Genomic DNA, 21,234 nt, shown 5'->3' with positions numbered 1-21,234 from the left:
CTCCTGTCAGTATGATTGAACACATCCTTTATCTCCAACCACATGGACTTTGTTTGTCTTACTGATGGTTGTCACTTTTTCTGCTGCTATTAGTTCTAATAAACACAGCTGTTTCACCTCCATCATTTTTAAATGTTCAACCCTGCAATGCTTAGCTCCGTGTGTTCATTATTCGGTAATCATATCTGTTAGCTCAAGTATCTCTGGCTCAACAAATTACCTCCAGCTCCTCACTTTATTATGAACACTACATTGTTGAAGATAATTTAACTCATTTTTAATTCCTCCAACCTCAATTTGAACCATCTTTTTACACACCCGTTCTAGTTATAATTATTGCATGGTGAATTATGCCCACCCTTTCAGCTGTTGAATTTATATTTGGACTTGTTTCATTTCCTGTAGATTCCTACTCCCACCTTACAGGTTTAAAGCCTTTGCCATCTCCCTATTTAACCATTGTTGCAACAATTTAATATCTTTCAGACGATTCGATTCCATCAGTACAGCTCCTTCTTCATCGCCAATACTGGCACCAGTATCCGAGGAAACGAGGGCCCCCTTTTCAACACTAGCTATGTCTGCTGCTCCTACCATGCTTAAATTTCCTAGTGTGCCCATTGTCCTTTCCACTCTCCAAGCTCATACCATACCTCAAAGTTTCCTTCCATTTAATGGATTATTTTTAAGATCTTTTGCTTAAGATAGATAAATCTCCCTTAGCTGTGGTTTCCTGCCTCTGATCATCCCCTTGTTAAATCCACATGAGATTTTCCCTTCCCATCCCGTCTCTTTCAGCTGGAATTACATTGTGATTCTAACAATTATTTTGAAGTCAAATAATACATCTGCACAAATAACGGAAGAGAATTCTTTTACGTTGTAATTGGGAATTTTCCCCCCCAACATCTGAGCATTATTTTCCCTATGGCCTCCTGAATTCTCCAACCATTTCTATATTGTACAATGAGAGAAAGTTGGGAATACAATAGGATGTTGGAGTTCAATGTACAAACTGTAGGTCTACATTTTAAATCTCAAAAGCAAAACTCTCAGATGCTTTTCATGTGCATGAATATTTAAATTACTTGCAACCATTAGGAAGTGACAAATAAAGATTAATTCAAACGTGTGCTATTAAAAATGTTTCAAGCTCGAGAAAAATAATTCAATCTTTTTTTTAAAAAAGCAGTGCAATTGGTTCAGTCTACATGATTAGCAGTTCATTATTAAGTTTGCATGACAAAATATTCAAAATCTAGAAAACCTTGTTAACAATTTTCTGGAACATATGAAAAAAAAATCTATTCCGCCCAAATAAAAGTCTAAAAAAAAACGGATTGGTTTCATAGGACTGAAAGAGAATTTGGAGGGAAGGTTTCCGAGAAATGTTGTAGATTAAATAAGACCCTTAAAATATTGGAATTTCTTTCATAATTGTCTCCAATCAAATGTGTGTCCGTCAATATGTAATGATGGATCCGTTAGGTGGTTTTTAAAATTAGACAATTCGCCCTTTTAAAAAAAAACCCAAAGAGGTCTAATAACGATGTTGCATTTCTACTGACGACTGGAGTCAGAACTGAAGGAGAAAAGTCCAGGGGCAAAACCAATTATCAGACTGGGTTTGCGGTGTTTTCTCAAGCTTTTTACACAAAGATTACCTAGATTTTAAGCTTAGGATGTAGAGAAGTTGGGACTCAGCCAGGAGGGTGATATAACCATTACAAGAGTCAAACTGATCCAAGGTAAAATTGTTACAAAAGGTTCTACAAATACAACGGAACAATATTAAAAGGTGAACTTGTTAGTTCTAATTTTGATAGGTGATCTATGGGAGCCAGAATTTTTAAATGTGCAGTCTAATTTCCATCCTACGTTTTCAGAGTTTACCAGTTCCTCATGTCAAACCCAAAGAATCCATCGAGGTATCTAAAACTTCCCATCCAGAGAAAATGGTGCCAACTGTAAAAGCATTCTTTCACACTTTTCGGGGATGCAAATGGAGGATTTAGATAAACCATTTCCACCGATTTACTTGGGTGCTAGCATGCAATTTGCTACCATGTGGCAACAATTCAAGACTGTTTTCATTTGGATAAATGACTTTTCAAAAATTAAGCACAATATTTAATGGGGCACCCTCTCAGCCCCCCCAGACTGAAAAGGTTTGAACGTTTTATGTTAACATAGTTCCAACAATTGCACCCTGCTTGGACTACTTGTGCGTGGTCTCAGCCAGATGACTTTCAGCTAAAAATATGCTCACAAGTTTATGTAAAAACATTTATTTTAAAAGAAAGGTTGTCCTGAAACATTCTCAAACTGTACTATTTTATAGACCAAGTTATTTTTTTTATAATCAGTAGAACATTGTACAATACAAACTACTTGGTTCAATACTAACTACTTTCTTTGTATACATGTGCACAAATGTGTTCAGAACTAGTTGCATTGATATTTCCATCACTTTATAAACAAATTATGGAGTGGCACCTTGGACCCTTAAATACATTTATATCAATACATACAGATGTAGGGCGGGATTCCCCAGCCTCCCAGTCACATGATTCTAGGCAGTGGGAGGCAGCGCACCGTTCGCTGGCGGCGGCAATATCTGTCCCCGCAGGCGGTGCTGCGCTGCTGGCAGGACCAGAGAATCCCGCTGCCAGTGAACGGCCGGAGAATTCCGGCCGTGGTTTGTCACTATGCAAATAATACAAAAACATCTCGCATACAATAGACCACAATTTTTTATTTAAAAAAACTTCAACTTGATGCAGTTCATATCTGGCAAAATAAGGAGGATTAAAACTTGTGGGTTGCTGCCCAATCTTCAAATATTTGTAATTTCACCTTCCGCCTCCACCTATTAGGGGAAATAATGGGATATCAATCACAAACATAGTAACAGAACAAATCATGACAAGCTATATACAAGGGATAACATTGCACATCTACAAGTGACCCCACTGGAAATGGTTAGTGCTTGAACTTCTTTGCAGGAACAAACTAGGCAGATGAAAGCAATGCAGCAGATGAGCCTTCGGTGGGCATTTGACAGGGTGTCTCACTGGAGGCCTGTTAGAAATATCCAGGTATAAACGTACATGTCTGACAGACAAGAAATGGGGAATTAGGACAAATGGTTGTTCAGACTGGAGAAGGCTGGGAAATGTAGCTGAGGATCAACGCTGGGTTCATTATTTTTCTTGGCATATATAAAGAGTTTGAACTTTGGCATAGGAAACATAATCTTTGTTGTGTGACCACAGGAGTGGGAGATTTTGGGAAAACAGCAAGGAGAATGGTAAAAGATTTTAAAATGGATTATCAACTGGAATAAATGGAACGGTGGCAAATGCAATTTAAAATATTAAGTAATTCATTATGGCAACAAAATGCCAATGGAACCATACAATGCAATAGAACATTATTGTGGGATATGGATGAACGAACGGAATTGGCTGGAGCAGTAGGACATGTACTTCATAAATGCATATAATTCCCTGAGAATGCATGGGTAGGTAAAAAACATTAAAAAGGGTATATAGAATTTGAGATTTTATAAGTAGGAGAACAAAGTATCAATGTAAAGAAGTAATTATGAAGAAAACATTGGTTATCCCAGTTATAGAGCAGGATGTGTAATTTTGGGCACTTCATTACAGAAAGGGCAAAAGAGTTGGAGAACACTTTGTGTACACTCACTTGGACGATGCAAGAGAAAGTCCAAAGGTGTGCAGGGTAGGTGGATTGGGCATGCTAAATTTCATCTCAGTGTCCTAGATGTGCAGGTTTGATGGGGTTACAGGTTTACAGGGAAGTGGGCCTAGATAGGACGTTCTTTTGCAGGGTCGATGCAGACTCAATGGGCTGAATTGTCTCCTTCTGCACTGTCAGGGTTCTATGAAAACCTTAAATATATCGGGAGACTGGAGATACTAGAGCTATTTCCTCAGGAATGCTCAAATATTGAACTGAGATTTGAAGGGAGTGAACCCTAATGCTCATTTCCCTTTGGTTTGGGAGTCAGTGACAAGGATTCTTCAATTTAAGATAGTCACCAAGAGTGATGAGCAAGAATAGGAGAAATTTCTTTATGTACACATTTGTTGCAATGTAGAATGCCTTGCCACAGGGAGTGGCTTACATAGACAACATTGGATCTGGATTGGTAAAATTCAATAAATACCAAAAAAAGGAGAGAAAGATAGAGCTACGATGGAGAAGAGGGGGCAATGGCATTAGTTTCAGGTCACTCTCAGAGCTGCCACTGCTAAGATGGGAAAAGTGACCTCCTTCTGGGTTCAAACATCTATGGAACTTTACCCAAATGTTGTACAACTGTTTAAAGGATTGGAAACGTTTAAATGAGAAAAGGGATTGTGAACTATTGAAGGTATACGGCAGTCCATGACATTTTCTGGCACTTCGCGCTTACCTCTAAAACCACGTCCTCCTCCATCTCGGCCTCCTCTGAAACCGCCTCCATCTCTGCCTCCTCTGAAACCGCCTCTGAAACCGCCTCCATCTCTGCCTCCTCTGAAACCGCCTCCATCTCTGCCTCCTCTGAAACCGCCTCCCCCCCTGCCTCCCCTGAAACCACCTGGATAAGAAGCAAAAATTAAATGATAAGACTAAAAAAAAAATGTAATCGATCAAAGTTCTTAGATTCAAAAATGTCACTGGCTCAATTTATTTTAATAATAAGAGCTTAAATTTTACAACTACGAATAAAATATTCAGTAATCATTCCCAAGGATTGCTGAACTTCAACTTTACAGAAACAAAATTCCCAAATAAGTTTATACACATTCAGGAAGTAATTCTAGTAAAATCTGTTTTCAAAGCATAAAACATCAAAACGGTGTATTTAATGTTTTGGTGAGTTATGGCTCCTCATTGGAATTACTGGGTAAAAAGGCAAGGTATGAAATTTGACAGTCAAGTTTCTGAGCAAAAAAAAAAAATCCACATTAAAAAATTTACCTGTCAACTACAGAAATAACATTTTCCAGAGACCATATAAAAAGGCGTCTCCTAATTTTTAGCTAAAGCTCAGATTGGTAGCATGGTTATTATGACAATGAAGATGGCCATTCGGCCCTTCAAGTCCATATCCGAATGTCACAGGCATATGGAAAAGTAAATTGCACAACAACCTCAATATCTCTTCTAAGTCATATAAAAAAAAACGATCTAAGGAATTGTGAAAGGGTATTAAGACTAGAAAGCTCTTTCTCGATCTGAAACAATGAGCCAAATTTGCTGATGTGGCACAATCAACGTTTCTAAATAACTCCATAGAAATTGCCTGGGGTTTACTACATCATCAGTAGTTGAAACCACCTTAAAATCATCCCTTTAAAAATAAAACCTCATTGCTGAGCCAATCAGGAAAAATATTTTTTTTAAATGAATTAAGAAACTTTATTGCATGCATACAAAATCTTAAGTTGACATTTTCAATGCAATTTTTTTCATTATCACACCACAGCATATATTGAATCCAGGTTACACAGTAAAGCTCGCTCTCAATTATAATCGAACGAGATCTGACAGTGTGGACTGCTGTAGCCAAGCTGGGGCTGCAGTTACCCTACGAGTGCTTAATGTGTGACTCATGGGAGAAGCTCGCCTTGTCCTACCTTGACCCCAACATTCATTTTGATGCTTTTCATACGTTAGGGCACAAACATTAATTGCTTTGAGAGACTAATTAGCATTCTTCTATTATCACTGTACTTGCATCTAATGGTTGAAATGTCATATGGGGGAAAAAAAGTGTTAACTCTAGCATCACCTTTATTTTGTCATTCAATCAACAAACTAGAAACTTCACGTGCATGTGGTCAACCCATATCAATTGAACTAAGTATACACAGAAGTGGATGGCATTGATTGGATGGTGACTTGAGCGCACAAGAGACACTTACATGAGGGAGGGTGCAATCAAGCAATGAGGTATGGATGTGTAATGAATCACACTGTAATTCGGGCAGCACGGTAGCTTTCTGGATAGCACAATTGCTTCACAGCTCCAGGGTCCCAGGTTCGATTCCAGCTTGGCTCACTGTGTGTGTGGAGTCTGCACATCCTCCGTGTGTGCATGGGTTTCCTCCGGGTGCTCTGGTTTCCTCCCACAGTCCAAAGATGTGCAGGTTAGGTGGATTGGCCATGATAAATTGCCCTTAGTGTCCAAAATTGCCCTTAGTGTTGGGTGGGGTTACTGGGTTTTGGGGATAAGGTGGAGGTGTTGACCTTGGGTAGAGTGCTCTTTCCAAGAGCCGGTGCAGACTCGATGGGCCGAATGGCCTCCTTCTGCACTGTAAATTCTATGATATCTATGAAATAAATCTGTACCAAGATTAGCTTTTTTTCCCCCTTCACCGACTGGTTATCAGGAATACAACACTCCTCACTCCATTAATCTCCGCCTGCCTTATGGTGCACAACAAACCTACTGCTCTTACCAAGGTAACCAGTGTTACCGATGAGATCAATTAATGTAGAACTTCTTACCGCCTCGACCTCCTCTTCCTCCTCCACGACCTCCCCTACCTCGGCCCTTTTCACCAGGTGGCCGGGGCAAAAATCGTTGAAGCGGGAGTAGTTTTGCTGGATCAACAAAAAACTACAGGAAAAGAAAGATCAAACTAAGTGCAGCCAAAAAGGGGTGGTTTTACATACGTTTGCTCCATTTTTAAAAAGCTGCTTTTACTTTGCTCCAAAAAAGAAAGAGAAACTAATAATGAGAGTATTTTCACAGTTGTATTTCGGGATTTTATATGGTGTTCATATATTTGCAGGGCATCCAAATATCGTGAGATAGAATTTTCTGGCCCATTTGTAAAAATTCAAATTTCTACCAGAGCTGGAGAAATAGCCGTTAACCGAGCCCCGTTTCTTCGGCATCTATACAATATTCCCCATCATTCCGCAATCACTTATATTTTCAAAAGCAGAATAACTTGCTCAAATTTTCCTTAGAAAACCCACCTTTTGTAGTTTCTTAAAGGATGTAGCTTTCATGTTATCTGATAATTTAACTGAAAAATACTGTTAGTTTCAGTTAAGGGTAAATTAGATAGCATTACTTTATACGTAATTGTAACCAAATAAGAGACTACTTCAATCATACACCACATAACACAACAACTGTAGTCTAAACACAAGTTAACATTGCACATTCTGCCAGTGTCTGTGTGGGTCTCACCCCCACAAGCCAAAAAGATGTGCAAGGTACATGGATCAGCCATGCTAAAGCTGCCCCTAAATTGGAAAAAAAGAATTGGATACTCTAAAAAAAATTTTAAAGAAGAAAAAAAGTACCATGGAAGTATTTAATTTGCATCACAGTCTCTGTGCCTGTACTCAAGTTGGAAATCCTGCAAACAAATTGCTCTGACCAGCCCAGGAATAAACTTCCATACAATTTGTCCTTCTCATTCTGACATTTAGATTGGATGAGATTCGTTTATTGTCACGTGTACCGAGGTACAGTGAAAAGTATTTTTCTGCAAGCAGCTCAATAGATCATTCAGTACTTGGGAAGAAAAGGGAATTAAACAAAATTCAAGAAAATACATAATAGGGCAACACAAGATATACAATGTAACTACATAAGCATTGGCATCGGATGAAGCATACAGGGTGTAGTGTTAATGAGGTCAGTCAATAAGAGGGTCATTTAGGAGTCTGGAAGAAGCTGTTTTTGAGTCTGTTCCTGCGTGTTCTCAGGCTTCTGTATCTCCTGCACGATGGAAGAAGTTGGAAAAGTGAGGAAGTCGGGTGGGAGGGATCCTTAATTATGCTGCCCGCTTTCCCCAGGCAGCGGGAGGTGTAGATGGAGTCCATGGATGGGAGGCAGGTTAGTGTGATGGACCGGGCGGTGTTCACGACTCTGTGAAGTTCCTTGTGGTCCTGGGCCGAGCAGTTGCCATACCAGGCTGAGATGCAGCCCGATAGGATGCTCTCTATAGTGCATCTGTAAAAGTTGGTACGGGTTAATGTGGACATGCTGAATTTCCTTAGTTTCCTGAGGAAGTATAGGCGCTGTTGTGCTTTCTTGGCGATAGCGTCGATGTGAGTGGACCAGGACAGATTTTTGGTGATGTGCACCCCTAGGAATTTGAAACTGCTAACCATCTCCACCTTGGCCCCGTTGATGCGGACAGGGGTGTGTACAGTACTTTGTTTCCTGAAGTCAATGACCAGCTCTTTTGCTGGCATTGAGGGAGAGATTGCTGTCAGTACACCACTAGGGGATGGTTTAGCTCACTCAGCTAAAATCGCTGGCTTTTAAAACCAGACCAAGGCAGGCCAGCAGCACGGTTCATTCCCGTACCAGCTTCCCCAGACAGGTGACGGAATGTGGCGACTAGGGGCTTTTCACAGTAACTTCATTGATGCCTACTTGTGACGGTAAGCGATTTTCATTTCATTTCATTTTCATTTCACTCCATCAGGTTCTCTAGCTCCCTCCTGTATTCTGACTCGTCGTTATTCGAGATCCGGCCCATTGTGGTCGTATCGTCAGCAAACTTGTAGATGGAGTTGGAACCAAGTTTTGCCACGCAGTCGTGTGTGTACAGGGAGTACAGTAGGGGGCTAAGTACGCAGCCTTGCGGGGCACCGGTATTGAGGACTATTGTGAGGAGATGTTGTTGTTCATTCTTACTGATTGTGGTCGGTTGGTCAGAAAATCGAGGATTCAGTTGCAGAGTGGAGAGCCAAGTCCCAGGTTTTGGAGCTTTGATACGAGTTTGGCTGGGATTATGGTGTTGAACTACTGCTTTCTTTGGCACGCAGTCGTTCACACATTTGCTGATGAAGTCTGTGACGGTGGTGGCATATTCATTTAAGTTAGTCGGTGAGTTCTTAAATATGGACCAGACCACTGTCTCTAAGCAGTCACGTAAGAGCGCTTCTGTCTCCTCGGACCAGCACTGCACAACCTGGATTCTCCCGCTTGAGTTTCAGCTTGTAAGCCGGGAGAAGGAACGGTAGGCCCCCTTGATGGGACAGGAGATGTGCTGGTGGAATTTTGGCAGTACACTCTTGAGGTTGGCCTTGTTGAAGTCTCTGGCCACGATGAACAAGGCCTCCGGGTGTTCTGTTTCGTAGTTGTTTATGACTGTGTATAGTTCATCCAGCACCTTCCTTACTTCTGCCTGGGGTGGGATGTAGACCGCTGTGATAATGGCTGAAGTGAACTCACATGGAAGATAGTATGGGCGGCACTTTACGGTCAGGTATTCCAGGTCCGGGGAGCAGTAGGTCGCCAGGGTCGCCACATCCAAGCACCAGGAGGAGTTGATGAGGAGGCAAACCCCTTCACCCTTTGTTTTTCCTGAAGATGCCGTGCGGTCCTCCCAGTGAATAGAGAAGCCTTCAGGTTGTATGGCACAGTTGTGAGGCGGGGGTGAGCCATTTCTCTGTGAAACAGAGCACACAGCAGTCTCTTACTTCCCTGAGAGGCAAGTCTGGCGTTAAGTTCATCCAGCTTGTTTTCAATTGCTTGGACGTTTGCCAGGAGTATGCTGGTGAGAGGGGTCTTGAAACCGCGTTGCTTCAGTCTAACCTGCAGACCGCTGCGTTTCCCTCGCTTCCTCGGTCGGCGGCTGTTGCCGAATGATCCTGGGATCCGATGGGAGACGTCAGCCCTTGTGCATGGTAGGTGTTTGCGGCTGGCGGGGTCCAGGGTGCCGGTTACGTTTCCGCACCCCATCCTCCCGAAAGCAGCACAGCCAAATGACAGGCAAGCAGAAGGGAGTGTAAAGAGGAAGCAAAACTAAATGGGGGAAATTCACACTTAAAAAACTTGTACCAGTGCATCAGGCGTCAGTACACAAAAGGATTCAAATTGCAGCAACTTGTGTTTGCATCCAACTCAGCCAAAAACATTTTTAATGATTGCTTTTTGTCCAGATAATTGAAAATTCTTTATGACTGTTTCACTTTTAGGGCAGCATGGTGGCGGTGGTTAGCACTGCTGCCTCACGGCAGAGGTCCGATCTTGGCTCTGGGTTACTGTCCCCGTGTTTGTGTGGGCTTCGCACCACAATCTAAAGATGTGCAGGATTGGCCACGCTAAACTGGCTCTTAATTGGAAAAAGTGATTTCACTTTTCACAACACTTTAATCCTTTAAAAGTATGGGTTCTGCGTTGACGGTCTGCCACAACCTTCGTAGGTCTTGGTACAGTATTTATCAACAGTGCACTCGAAAGCAGCAAAAGACAACAAAGCAGCTGGCTAGTTTTGATTTTAATTCTCAGAAATGGGCCCCTGTCTCACCCATAACCCACATTATACCCAGTGTAGGGAGAATGTGTAAAGGTATTGGATGAGATTAGTTACGGAGAAGTGGGTTTGGGCTGACTAGAGAAGAAAGGGTTTAAGGACATGGTTTATTGAGGAAAAGGGTCGATACCACAATTCGAAACAATCCCAGCATAGTAAGCGAGCCAAAATGAAAACCTCACGTGCAGGAAGAGTTACTTTTCTTGAAGTGGCTAACCCTTATTGAACCTGTTGCTGAGAGCAGAGTGCAAAGTCAAACAGTTCCCCAGCCCAGAATTCCTCAGCTTCATCATCCATGTTTCTATTTAGGATTTTTGCCATAATGTAAAACGAACAGATTTTAAAAACTATGCCCACATTTAACCTAGTGTGCAGTCAGATAATGTGATAGGAGTGCCGTTCGAATGAGCCGGACAGAAGCATAATACTGGCTGGTACTATACCTTCAATACACTATTATAGCCTTGTATCGTAAATCGACATTTATGAGTTGCCACATTAGTTCAGGGTCTTTCCCAACACCAACTCAAAAAAAAAGGATACAAAATTTCTGAGCTGCCCAAATATTTCATCAACTTTTCCAATCTGTTCTTTGTTTTCCAAGTAAACCGGTGCATTGAAATAGGGGACTTTATTTTCTTCTGAAGTGCACTTGCAAACAATTTCATCTTCACAAGGATGCATGAAATGTCCTAATTCTGTATTTTTAAAAAAATAGCAAGTGTTAGACAAGTATAATCTCATTCTGATTCGCAGATTTAATGTAAACCATGATATACACAGAACTAAACACACCATTATTTTCATCCCACTATTTTTTGTTCACGTACAGGAGGCAAAAGTGTGCCGATTCACCGCTCCACCCAGACTCCGTCAATGTCACCAAGAATCTCCTGCAAATGATTCTTAAAGGACTGTAAATATTGGATACTTACTGAACCTAACACTTGCAGTTGCCAGTTCAGATAACAGCACAGCATGAACCTTAAAAGGCCAGTATATAGAGTTGAGATCAGAGTGCGGCGAGTTATCGACCACTTATGGCTGCACCCAGGGCAGGCCAATAGGTCAGCTCATGTACAAACTCCCCAGAGAGTGATTTCACAGGCAGTTTCACCTACAGGAAACTCAGAAGACGACCTCATTGGGATTAACTGCAGGGAAACCATGATAATGCATGGTGAGATGCTCAATGCATTGTCAGACGAGACAGATCACAAACAAGGTCACATCATGGGAGGAGTCGATTTCAACATGGCACAGGGCATCATGCACAGCTTAGAGGCCATCCTTTCAGCCATGGAAACTCCAGATCAGCACATCCAGACTGATCCATGGTGGTGTGTCTGCTAGTCACTGCAACACAACCAAGGATCGCATGATCACCATCTGAGTTGCACTGCAGCATAAATAGCTTCCAATGAGCCAGTGCTTCAGTGGAAACTCAGATCGTGGTCACAAGATCCCTGGCTGCTGCCATGCAGGCTACAATTGCTGACATCGTGGGTGCTGATATCATTGCCCAGCAGAACATACAGTCTTAGCCTCTCACAGAAATCTATTTTCCAGAAGGTTCTAAGAATTGCGGAGGTTCCAGCCTGGGGCCAATGCACGGAGGCCATGGAGCGTGACTCAGCTGCTCTCTCTCAGTATGATAGCAGTGTCCCCACCAATGTCAATCTCTGTGCTCGGCTGTTGCCACTCGGCCAGCCAGCCCTGATTGCTCTCACCCATGCAGAGATGGTGCTGTCTGAAGCTGAGCTCTTGATGCCCAATGCTGCTCTCGGGCATTGTGGAAGACCAGCTGAAGTCTCCCTTGTGAGAGGCAGCAGCCTTCCACTAGCCATTCGGTGGTCACCAGAGTAGCACATTGTAGCTAGATCAGACAAAGCCAGGCACAATGGTGATGCAAAAAGAATTAGGTTTTTGTTTTGTTTCATTGATGCGATATTAGATAAAGCTGTTGGCTAAAGGTATTTTCTATTGGTGTTTTGTTTGATGTGAACAAGAGAACTTTGCAATGGACAGTTAAGATGGATATATTGTTTTGATGGGTCTATTTTAGTATCCCCCCCTCAGCACTGCTGTTGACTCATTGGTATGAAGGACTGGATCTCCCAGAAGATCCTTTGCGGGTAGGGCCTTCTCCTTCCTCCTTGCAGAACATCTCCGCCTCCTCTTCACCATGTCCTGTTCACATACAAAGCACGTTGTATTGGGGCTACTGCCACTACAACTATTGTGTTGACCCAATTTAGTAACCTAACATTTTATCAACTCACTCAGGTCACTAGCATCGTGACATCACACACTGCGTGTCTTCGGGCACACAGAGGAGATGCACCTATATGTGCCACCTCACTTCATTAACACTGGTGTGGAAAGTAACCAACGGTGCATAATGCACAAGGAAAATTCATGCTAGTTCATAGAGGCAATGTTCTTTAGAAAGCAAGGACTACAATAACAATGAGGCATTTGGATGTGAACTATTTCAAGCTGCACCACCGTAGATCATTACTATTTGTTTTAGGAAGTGCAGAATAGAGAGAAAACCAATACCCCATCACCAATAAGAATATTCTTCAACATTCAGTTCTTCTTTTTTTAAACTAGGGACGGCATGAGACTTGAAGCATTACCTGCTGCAGCATTTAAGTTATTTGTGTCATCAACAGATACCAAATAGTTGGTAACCTCTTTAGCCAATCCGCTTGACTAATCCCTGAAAAATTTTGATTGTTATGCCAAGTGGATTAAGACTGAACCACAGAAGTATTTCAAATATTTACCGGAACCGCAATGGTTCAGGATAGTGGTATTTTAGACTATTGTAACGTTCTTACCTACTACGTAATCAGGAGGTCCCTGATCAAATTTATTGAAGCCTCCTCGCCCACGGAAACCTCCACCACCGCGACCTCCTCTTCCTCCACCAAAACCGCCTCTTCCTCCAAAGCCGCCTCCTCCTCCTCTTCCTCCACCAAAGCTGCCTCCTCCTCTGCCGTAACCACCTCCTCCTCCGCCCCTGCCTCCACGAAAAGACATTTCAATCAACAATTCTGAAAGGAAAGAAAAAAAGGATTAGTCAGCAGGCGAGTATCGATTCCTTTCAATGAAAGACTGGAACAGAGCATACAGTAAATCCTACGGTTCAGAATTCACCATGAATGGGTTGCTAAGAGGCAAGCAGAGCCATCTGATTTCAGCACTTTCAAATGGTATTGTTCCAACAGGGTATTGTGTAGGTCATAATACATTTAATGATAAAACAGTGCAAAGATGGGCCATTTTAATTATCTGAGGCAGACAGGTATAAAGATAATGCTTGTTGTCAGACTGGCAACGCATCTCAGAACATATTCAAGACTGTCAACTAATTGGTAGGTTTCAGTCCAACAAGAACAAATCATGACTTGATTGCTTCCAGGAAATGCAGTGAAGTAAAATGATGAGGCACCACACCAAAAAACACTCCAGCAGCCCGGTGGTGATAGCCACCCTCCAATCCTGGAACCAACAATTTGGCCTGACCAAAATGTTGGACAAAGCTCCCATCTGCAACAACCATAGTTTCAAACCAGCGCTGACTGATGCCACCTTCAAAAAGGTGGGGACAGGACGGAGGGACACTGACAGTCAGGGACTTTTACATGGACAGCAGGATCGCATCACTGGACGAACTGACAGAGAAATTCCAGCTAGCCAGGGGGAACGAGCCAAGGTATCTACAACTTCCTGCGAAAGGAGACTAGGATGTACCTACAACCGCCATGACAGACATTACTGGAAGAGTTACTGGATGCAAGCATACTAGATAAAGGGAATTGTAGCGACATGTATGACCTACTGGTAGCAAGGGCCGACACCGTACTGGATGCAACAAGAAAGAAATGGGAGGACGACCTGGGGACTGAAATAGGGTGGGGACTCTGGAGCGAATCACTACACAGGATCAACACCACCTCCACGTGCACAAGGCTCAGCCTGACGCAGTTAAAACTGGTACATAGAGCCCACTTAACAAGAACCCAAATGAGTAGGTTCTTCCCAGAGGTGGAGAATAGATGTGAACAGTGCCAAGGAGGCCGGCCAACCACGTCCACATGTTCTGGTCTTGCCCCAGACTTGCGGGATACTGAACAGCCTTCTGCGAGGCAATGTCCAAAGTGGTGGGGATGAGGGTGGAGCCATGCCTGAAAGTGGCGGTCTTCGGGGTTTCAGACCAGCCAGACCTATTCCTGGGGAGGAGGGCGGACACCTTTGCCTCCCCGATTGCCCACCGTAGAATCCTGTTCGGCTGGCGGTCAGCAGCATCACCCAAAGCTGTAGACTGGCTGTCCGACCTCTCAGAATCTCTCCAAATGGAGAAAATCAAATTCGCCACCTGAGGGTCAGACAACGGCTTCCACAGAACGTGGGAGCCAGTCACACAATTTGTCCGGGACCTGTTTGAAGCCAACGAACAAGCAGGAGAATAGCCAGGTAGCCAAGAGTCAGGGGAAAGTAGTCAAAGCACAAGAGGGAGAGATAGACCGGGAGAGGGCTTGGGGTGGGGGGGAAAAGAGAGACAGCTAAACCCAAGAGGAAAGAAAAGGCAAACCACAGGGCCGGGGGAAGGGACAGGGAATAAGAGAGGACAAGAGGGGAGAACCAGGGAGGTTGGGGGGGAGGGGGGGGAGGAGGAATGACAGCCGGAAGGAGGGCACGGCACATGATAGCAAACTTGGCATCTCCAGGAACAGAGAACAAGGAGAATACAGGCGAAAGACGGGAGGAACGGCTGAAATGGAGGTGAGCGCGAGGCAACAACGGCAGCGAGATCCATTTAGAAGCAAGTGACAACACCAAACCCATTCGAGTGATGCCCACTGTAATTGTTTCTCCGGCACCCAAATGTATATTTACCTCCCCAGTCTCCCCACAAACAGTTGCATACTTATGTGTTGTAAATAATTTTGCCAGTTATACAGAGTTGCTGCCTTTGAGCTGGTGCACAATACCCTACCAGTTAGTCTATTTTATTTTTTATTATAACTTTTTTTTTTGTATATGTTTGGCTGAGCCCTTCTCTTTATGAATGATATATATTTCTTATTCTGTGTACATAACGGTAAATATATTTTATTCAAAAACCCAATAAAACATTAAAAAAAAAATAGCAGCAACAGGATTCCCTCTGGATCCAACCTGAGCCAGACGAGATTTTACTGTCGGGCGGACAGGGCATCGGACAGAAAATCCACCCATCTCCCTATTATTTCTCACCCAGTCTCGATGATCTTAAAGTGCCTCGATTGGAAGGTCCATTCAGACTGGGGTACCCTCCCCTCTTAAGACCGGAGAACTCCACACCGCCCATCCACTGACAGCGTGATCACCCCCCTTGTGACCCCAATACTTTCCGTCAATGCAGTTCCAGGACTTGGTCTCAGGCACGGCATTGCAGGACATCTTCTGACCACTGCAGCGCTGTGCCAGGATAGGCCGATAGCTCTCCAAGATAGGAGTTCCTTCCAAGTGCAGTTAGAAGTTCCGCCTGCTGCCAATCAATGCTCACTAGATGTGATCCCCACCGACTCTTTGGATGACAGACTTTGAGCGCTCGCTATCCTGAAATTTCAGGCCCATGTCTCTTTCCCCTGGCCTCAAAGTAGATTATGCCTTCAGCCCCATGCTAATCATGATACCCACCATTTCAGTTTATTCAGCATCCAGATAAAATAAATAGGTAGGACAGCCAAAATATTCTAGCCAATATTAGGAATGTTTCAGATAAAATTCAGCACATTATAAAAGTCAGGACAGCCAATCCAGATGATATCCACCTGTGAATCTCGAGAGAGGAGTGTCAACACCGGCCTGTATTTCATCAGCGTGTTAGAAGCTCGGGTTGTTTCTTTAGACTGGAAGGAGGCCACTGAATAGCGGGAATAACAAATATTCTTGAGGGAATCATTGGGATGCTATATGATTATTTAGACAGAGAATTACATATCAGAGCCAATTGACATGACTGTGCTGCGACGTTTTGCTTCTTTTGGTCCGTTGTTATTGCTCAGAGGGCTAATTAGATGGCTCAAATCTCTACCCTTTATCATAGCCCTGCAAATTTGTACTTTCAAGTATTTACCCAATTCTCTTTTGAAGGCTATTAAATCTGCTTCCACCACCTTTTCAGATAATCCATCGCAAATGAAAACAATTCTCGCAGTATTGATATTGTTTGATGAAGTCCAATATTGCAACTGAGGTAAACCTACATCAAGTATAAGGCGGTTCTCGACAAGATCAAAGCTTCAAGTATTCACAAAAGTCTTCTGCACTTTGAGCAAGAACTGGCTGGAAGGCCCCAAGGAGAAAGTTGTAGGGGGATTTTGATCTGGAGGCAGGTCGTTAGTACAGGGATCAGAGCGAGGATTGTTACAGTTTATTATTTCCATTAATGATCCAGATATGGTTGTTAGGGGAACAATCTGTAAATTTGGCTTGCCTTAAACAATCCACATTTGTCCAAGCAACTATTTTGTCCCAGATTATCGTTGGGAAAAACTTTCCCAACATCAAAGTTAAACAGATCGGCCTGTAGAATTACACTCTTTTTTGAACAAAGATGTAGCATTGCAACTCTCCAGTCCTCTAAACAGGATTGGAAAATTAGAGAGTGCCTCTCTAGTTTCCACCCTTACTTTGCTCAGTACTCTCCAAAGCATCTCAGCCAGCCTGGAGCTTGTACTAAATCCTAATCAGTTTAGTACAGCCAGACTATCCTATACCAATTTTCAGCTCACCCAGTGTCTCAATTACTTCTCTTGCACCATGACTTCAGCAGCATCTTCCCCCTCGGTAAATACAAAGTAGTCACTCAGTACCTCATCCATGGTCCCCGTCTCCATGTGTAAACCTTTTTGGTCCATTAAGGCCCTGCTCCTCCGTTCACAACCCGTTGCCCATTTATTTGCCATTAAATTGATTTTGGATTCCTTTTTATATTAACTGCCAGTTTCTTTTCACACTCTCGATGCTTCTCATTTGTGTTTTCACTTCACCTCTAAATTTTGTACATTCAGTCTGGTTCTCATTTTTATTATCAAACTAACATCTTGACATACCTTTTCTTCTTCGCCTCTCATGGTTATTTGTCCTACCGTTCCCCTCCGAGAAATATACCACAACTACACCTGAATTATCTCCTTCTTCCATTACAGTTCTGGCTGCCAATCCTTTAGATTGCAATTTACTTCAGCCAGCTTCGGTATCCCACCACTGAAATTAAGCTCTCCCCCAATAGATTATTGTTACTCTGGATTAAGGACAGCACAGAGGTTATCACTGCTGCCATACAGCACCAGGGACCTGGGTTCCATTCGGCCTCCGGTGACTGTGTGGAGTTTGCACATTCTCCCAGTGTCTGCGTGATAAATTGACCCTTAGTGTCCAAGGGTTAGTGCAGGTTAGGTGGGGTTACAGGTATAGGGTTGGTGAAGACTCAATGGGCCAAATGGCCTCCTGCACTGTAGGGATTGTATGCATGCTCTGTCTTTCCCATTACTAACCTAAACCATGTGATGCCAAGATTCACCATCCCTTAAATGTTCACCCCCTGACACTTAATTCACTTGCCCACCTCATTCCCCAGAACCAGATTCAAAAGTCTTCACTGGATCATAGAACTTAGTGCAGAAGGAGGCCATTCAGCCGATCAAGATTGCACCGGCCCTCAGAAAGAGCACCCTACCTAAGCCCATACCTCCACCCTATCCCCACACCTCCACCTATCCCCGTAACCCCACCTAACCTTTTTTGGACACCCAGGGCAATTTGGCATGGCCAATCCACCTAACCTGCACATCTTTGGACTGTGGGAGGAAACCGGAGCACCCGGAGGAAACCCACGCACACACGGATTGGAAACATAGGTTGCAGAAAATTCATCGTGGACGCAGTTTAGAAACTCTTCTACCTCTCCGCTCTTTACACGATTACTATCCCATTCATATCAGAATAATTAAAGTACACCATTTTACGACTCTATTTTTTCACCACTCTGCAATGTCATTGCAAATGTATTCCTACATATCTTTCCCACTAGTTGGTGGCCTATAGAATACACAGTATAATGGTATGTCTACTATTTCTTAGCTCCACCCAAAAACAGATTCGGCCTTTGATCCCTCCAGGGCATCCTTTCTCTCCTGCACTGTAATAGTCTTAATTAAAATCACCATCTCCCCTGCGATCTTTGTTCCTACTTTCCTTGGAATACCTTGAATCCAGGAATATTTAGTACCCAGTCCTGCCCATTTTTGAGTCAGGTCTCCGTAACTGCCAAAACATCATGCTCTCACATGGCTGCCTGTGCCTGTAGCTCACTAGTATTATGCACGGCAATCCTAATTTAGACGTTATTGCAACGCTACTTACCCCTCTTAATACCTTACTATTTCTTACTCTAGTGCTAGCTGCCTCTCCTAACTTTTTATGCATCTTGTTTTCCTCTCTATTATTACCTCCTGGTGTTCCCACCTCTCCTTCCAATGTAATTTAAACCCTCGCCAATAAAACTATCAAACAAGGAAATTGGTCCCAGTACTGTTCAGGTGCCACCCACCCAGCCTGTACAGGTCCCATCTCCCCAGCAACCAGTCTCAAAGTCCAGGAATCTAAAGTCCACCCTCCTGGACGATCTCTTCACCCACAGCTTCATCTGCTCCACCCTCCTATTTCTATACTGATTAGCGCATGGCACCAGGAGTAGTCAGAGATTTCAATATTTGAGATGCTGCTTCTTAATCTTTTCCCTTGCTCTCTAAAATATGCCTGCAGGACCTCATCCTTCGTCTACCTATGCTGTTTGTTCCCATTATGACAATGACACTTGCTGTTTCCCCCGCCCGCCCCCACCAAAAGTGCTCTACAGCAGCCAACTGACACCCCAGATCCTGGTGTACCGCTGAGGCTTGGCTCAGTCCCACATAAGCATCACTCGCACCAGTATTGAAACTGAAAATCATTTGACACCAGTGACGACTGCGCTACTTGTTCGGTTTTCCTGGCCTCCCTGGCTTTCACCCATTCCTTCTCTGCCAGCAAACGCTGATCGGCAGGGTTTCCACATCGGTAAATGTACCATTCATAAAATTCTCAACAGATCTATGTTCTCAAGGTTTTCTTTTTCCTCTTGCTTTTCTTGTTTTTTGTTTTTTTCTGCTTGTTATGTCCTGGGGGGGGTTTCCTCTTCATAACCCTGGTTTTTATATTTTGTGCACTTAAAAAAAAAAAGGAGGAGAAAAATAAAAGAAAGGACCCACGCAGCGCTCACCCAGGGGTACGAGCAGGGGAAAAAGAGAAGAGGCCGCAAGGGACCAGACCGGTAAGCTGGGGCCCGTGGGAGGAAAGGAGGGAAAGGTGTGCGAGAGGAGCCGGAGACTTGGAAGCGGCCGGGGAGAGTCGCGCCCCACCCCCGCACGGAGCTAGTGCATCAGAGCGCAGGCCTGCGAGCCGGCCCGACCAAGCCACCTCCCCCCCCCCCCCCCCCCCCCCCCCCCCCCGCACAGCAGTACGTGGGCGGCCGGGGAGAAGCGGCACCGAAGCAGGGACCGAGCCAGCAGCAATGACCTGCAAACAACCTCCCCCGCCCCTGCGAGCCAGCCCGAAATAGCCCCACCCCCCCGCACAGCAGAACGTGGGCGGTCGATGAGAAGTGGCACCGAAGCGGGAACCGAGCCAGCAGGAACAACCTGCGACCACCTCCCCGACAGCCCCCGCCCCCCCCGGCGACAACCACTACGAGGCAGACGGTGGAACAAAGGGGGACTCCCGGCCCGACCAGAGGCCTCTGTCTCTCTCGACCCAGGGTGAGTGAGGAGGAGAAAAAGAAAAGAACTTCCCCTTTTTCCAAAAAAAAACTTTGAAAAGAAAACTTTTAAAGGGAGAGACAATTTCTTCTTTTTTTTTCCACTTCTTGAAAAAAAAACTTACCTGGAAAGAGTCTTTGTAGAAGGGGGGTGGGAAGAGAAATGCCAGAAGGAAGCCAAAGCAGAGGGAGAAAGGGCACCAAAAGCAAACGGGGCAATACACGAGCCCGTTCAGACGAGCTAATCAGCGCACAAAGCGGGGGAACGGAAGCCTCGCCACAACAAAAAGAATTGGTCAGACAGGAGTATTCCCCCCCCCCCCCCCGGGCCAGAGGGGAACTGGAAGGCAGCCTTTGCCGAGGCGCTGCGGGAACATCAGCAGGAAAACAAGACAGAGGCTAGGGCAGACATAGAGGCTGCAATACAGGCAGCAATGGCCAAGGCCCTGGCGGAGGTTCTGCTCACCCTGGGCAGAACAGAGAAGAAACTGCAAGCCCAAGAGGCGACCATTAAGGAGTTGGAAAAAGCCGTGACTGACATGAGCGACCGGATCACGGCCCTGGAGAAAGAGGTGGCGAGACTGGGCAGGAGAGCCTGAAGGGCAGGGTGGACGATCAGGAAAACCGTTCAAGACGACAAAATGTCAGGATAGTGGGCCTACCAGAGGGGATCGAGGGTAGAAACCCCAAAGCCTATGTGGCCAAGATGCTGGGGAGGGAAACTTTCCCCATACCACCAGAAATGAACAGAGCACGGACTTCCGGTGATGGCGGGCGGAAGGCGGCCACGCAACGGCGGGATCCCGATCAGGGACAGTATTTTCGGGGCTTTAAGCCCGGTCCCAGGGTCCACGGGAGGTGTCAAAGGCAGGGAGAAGGCACGGCGGAGGAATAGTAGAAGATGTCCAGGATCAGCAAGAAAACGGCCGGTAAAAGAACAGCTGAGGGCCCGTCGGGGAGTGGAGAGGTCACCACGGGGTCACCACGGAAAAAGGATGCTGGAACACCAGGGGAGGCCGCATTGCTGAAGGCTGAAGAAATAACTACGGAAATGGCTGCAGAATTCGAAAG

General features: G+C 44.5%; 1 protein-coding gene across 2 annotated transcripts in view; it reads right to left on the bottom strand.

Moving 5' to 3' along the window:
• Nucleotides 1–2,272: 2,272 nt before the first annotated feature.
• Nucleotides 2,273–21,234, bottom strand: part of gar1 (GAR1 homolog, ribonucleoprotein) — a 38,444-nt gene continuing 19,482 nt past the window's right edge. For both annotated transcript variants that reach the window (XM_038792152.1, XM_038792151.1), the window contains exons 2-7: nucleotides 13,154–13,369; nucleotides 10,851–11,005; nucleotides 7,003–7,062; nucleotides 6,526–6,637; nucleotides 4,445–4,609; nucleotides 2,273–2,869 (exon numbers count right to left, since the gene is read on the bottom strand). In XM_038792152.1, coding sequence (XP_038648080.1) covers nucleotides 2,853–2,869; nucleotides 4,445–4,609; nucleotides 6,526–6,637; nucleotides 7,003–7,062; nucleotides 10,851–11,005; nucleotides 13,154–13,355 — 711 coding nt within the window. In that variant the 5' untranslated portion in view covers nucleotides 13,356–13,369 and the 3' untranslated portion in view covers nucleotides 2,273–2,852. The remainder of the gene's footprint in view (nucleotides 2,870–4,444; nucleotides 4,610–6,525; nucleotides 6,638–7,002; nucleotides 7,063–10,850; nucleotides 11,006–13,153; nucleotides 13,370–21,234) is intronic.

This window comes from Scyliorhinus canicula, chromosome 3 (assembly GCF_902713615.1).
Source record: "Scyliorhinus canicula chromosome 3, sScyCan1.1, whole genome shotgun sequence".
NCBI lineage: Eukaryota > Metazoa > Chordata > Chondrichthyes > Carcharhiniformes > Scyliorhinidae > Scyliorhinus > Scyliorhinus canicula.
The sequence above is the reverse complement of the archived record's forward strand: the minus strand, read 5'-3'. Positions and strand labels throughout refer to the sequence as shown.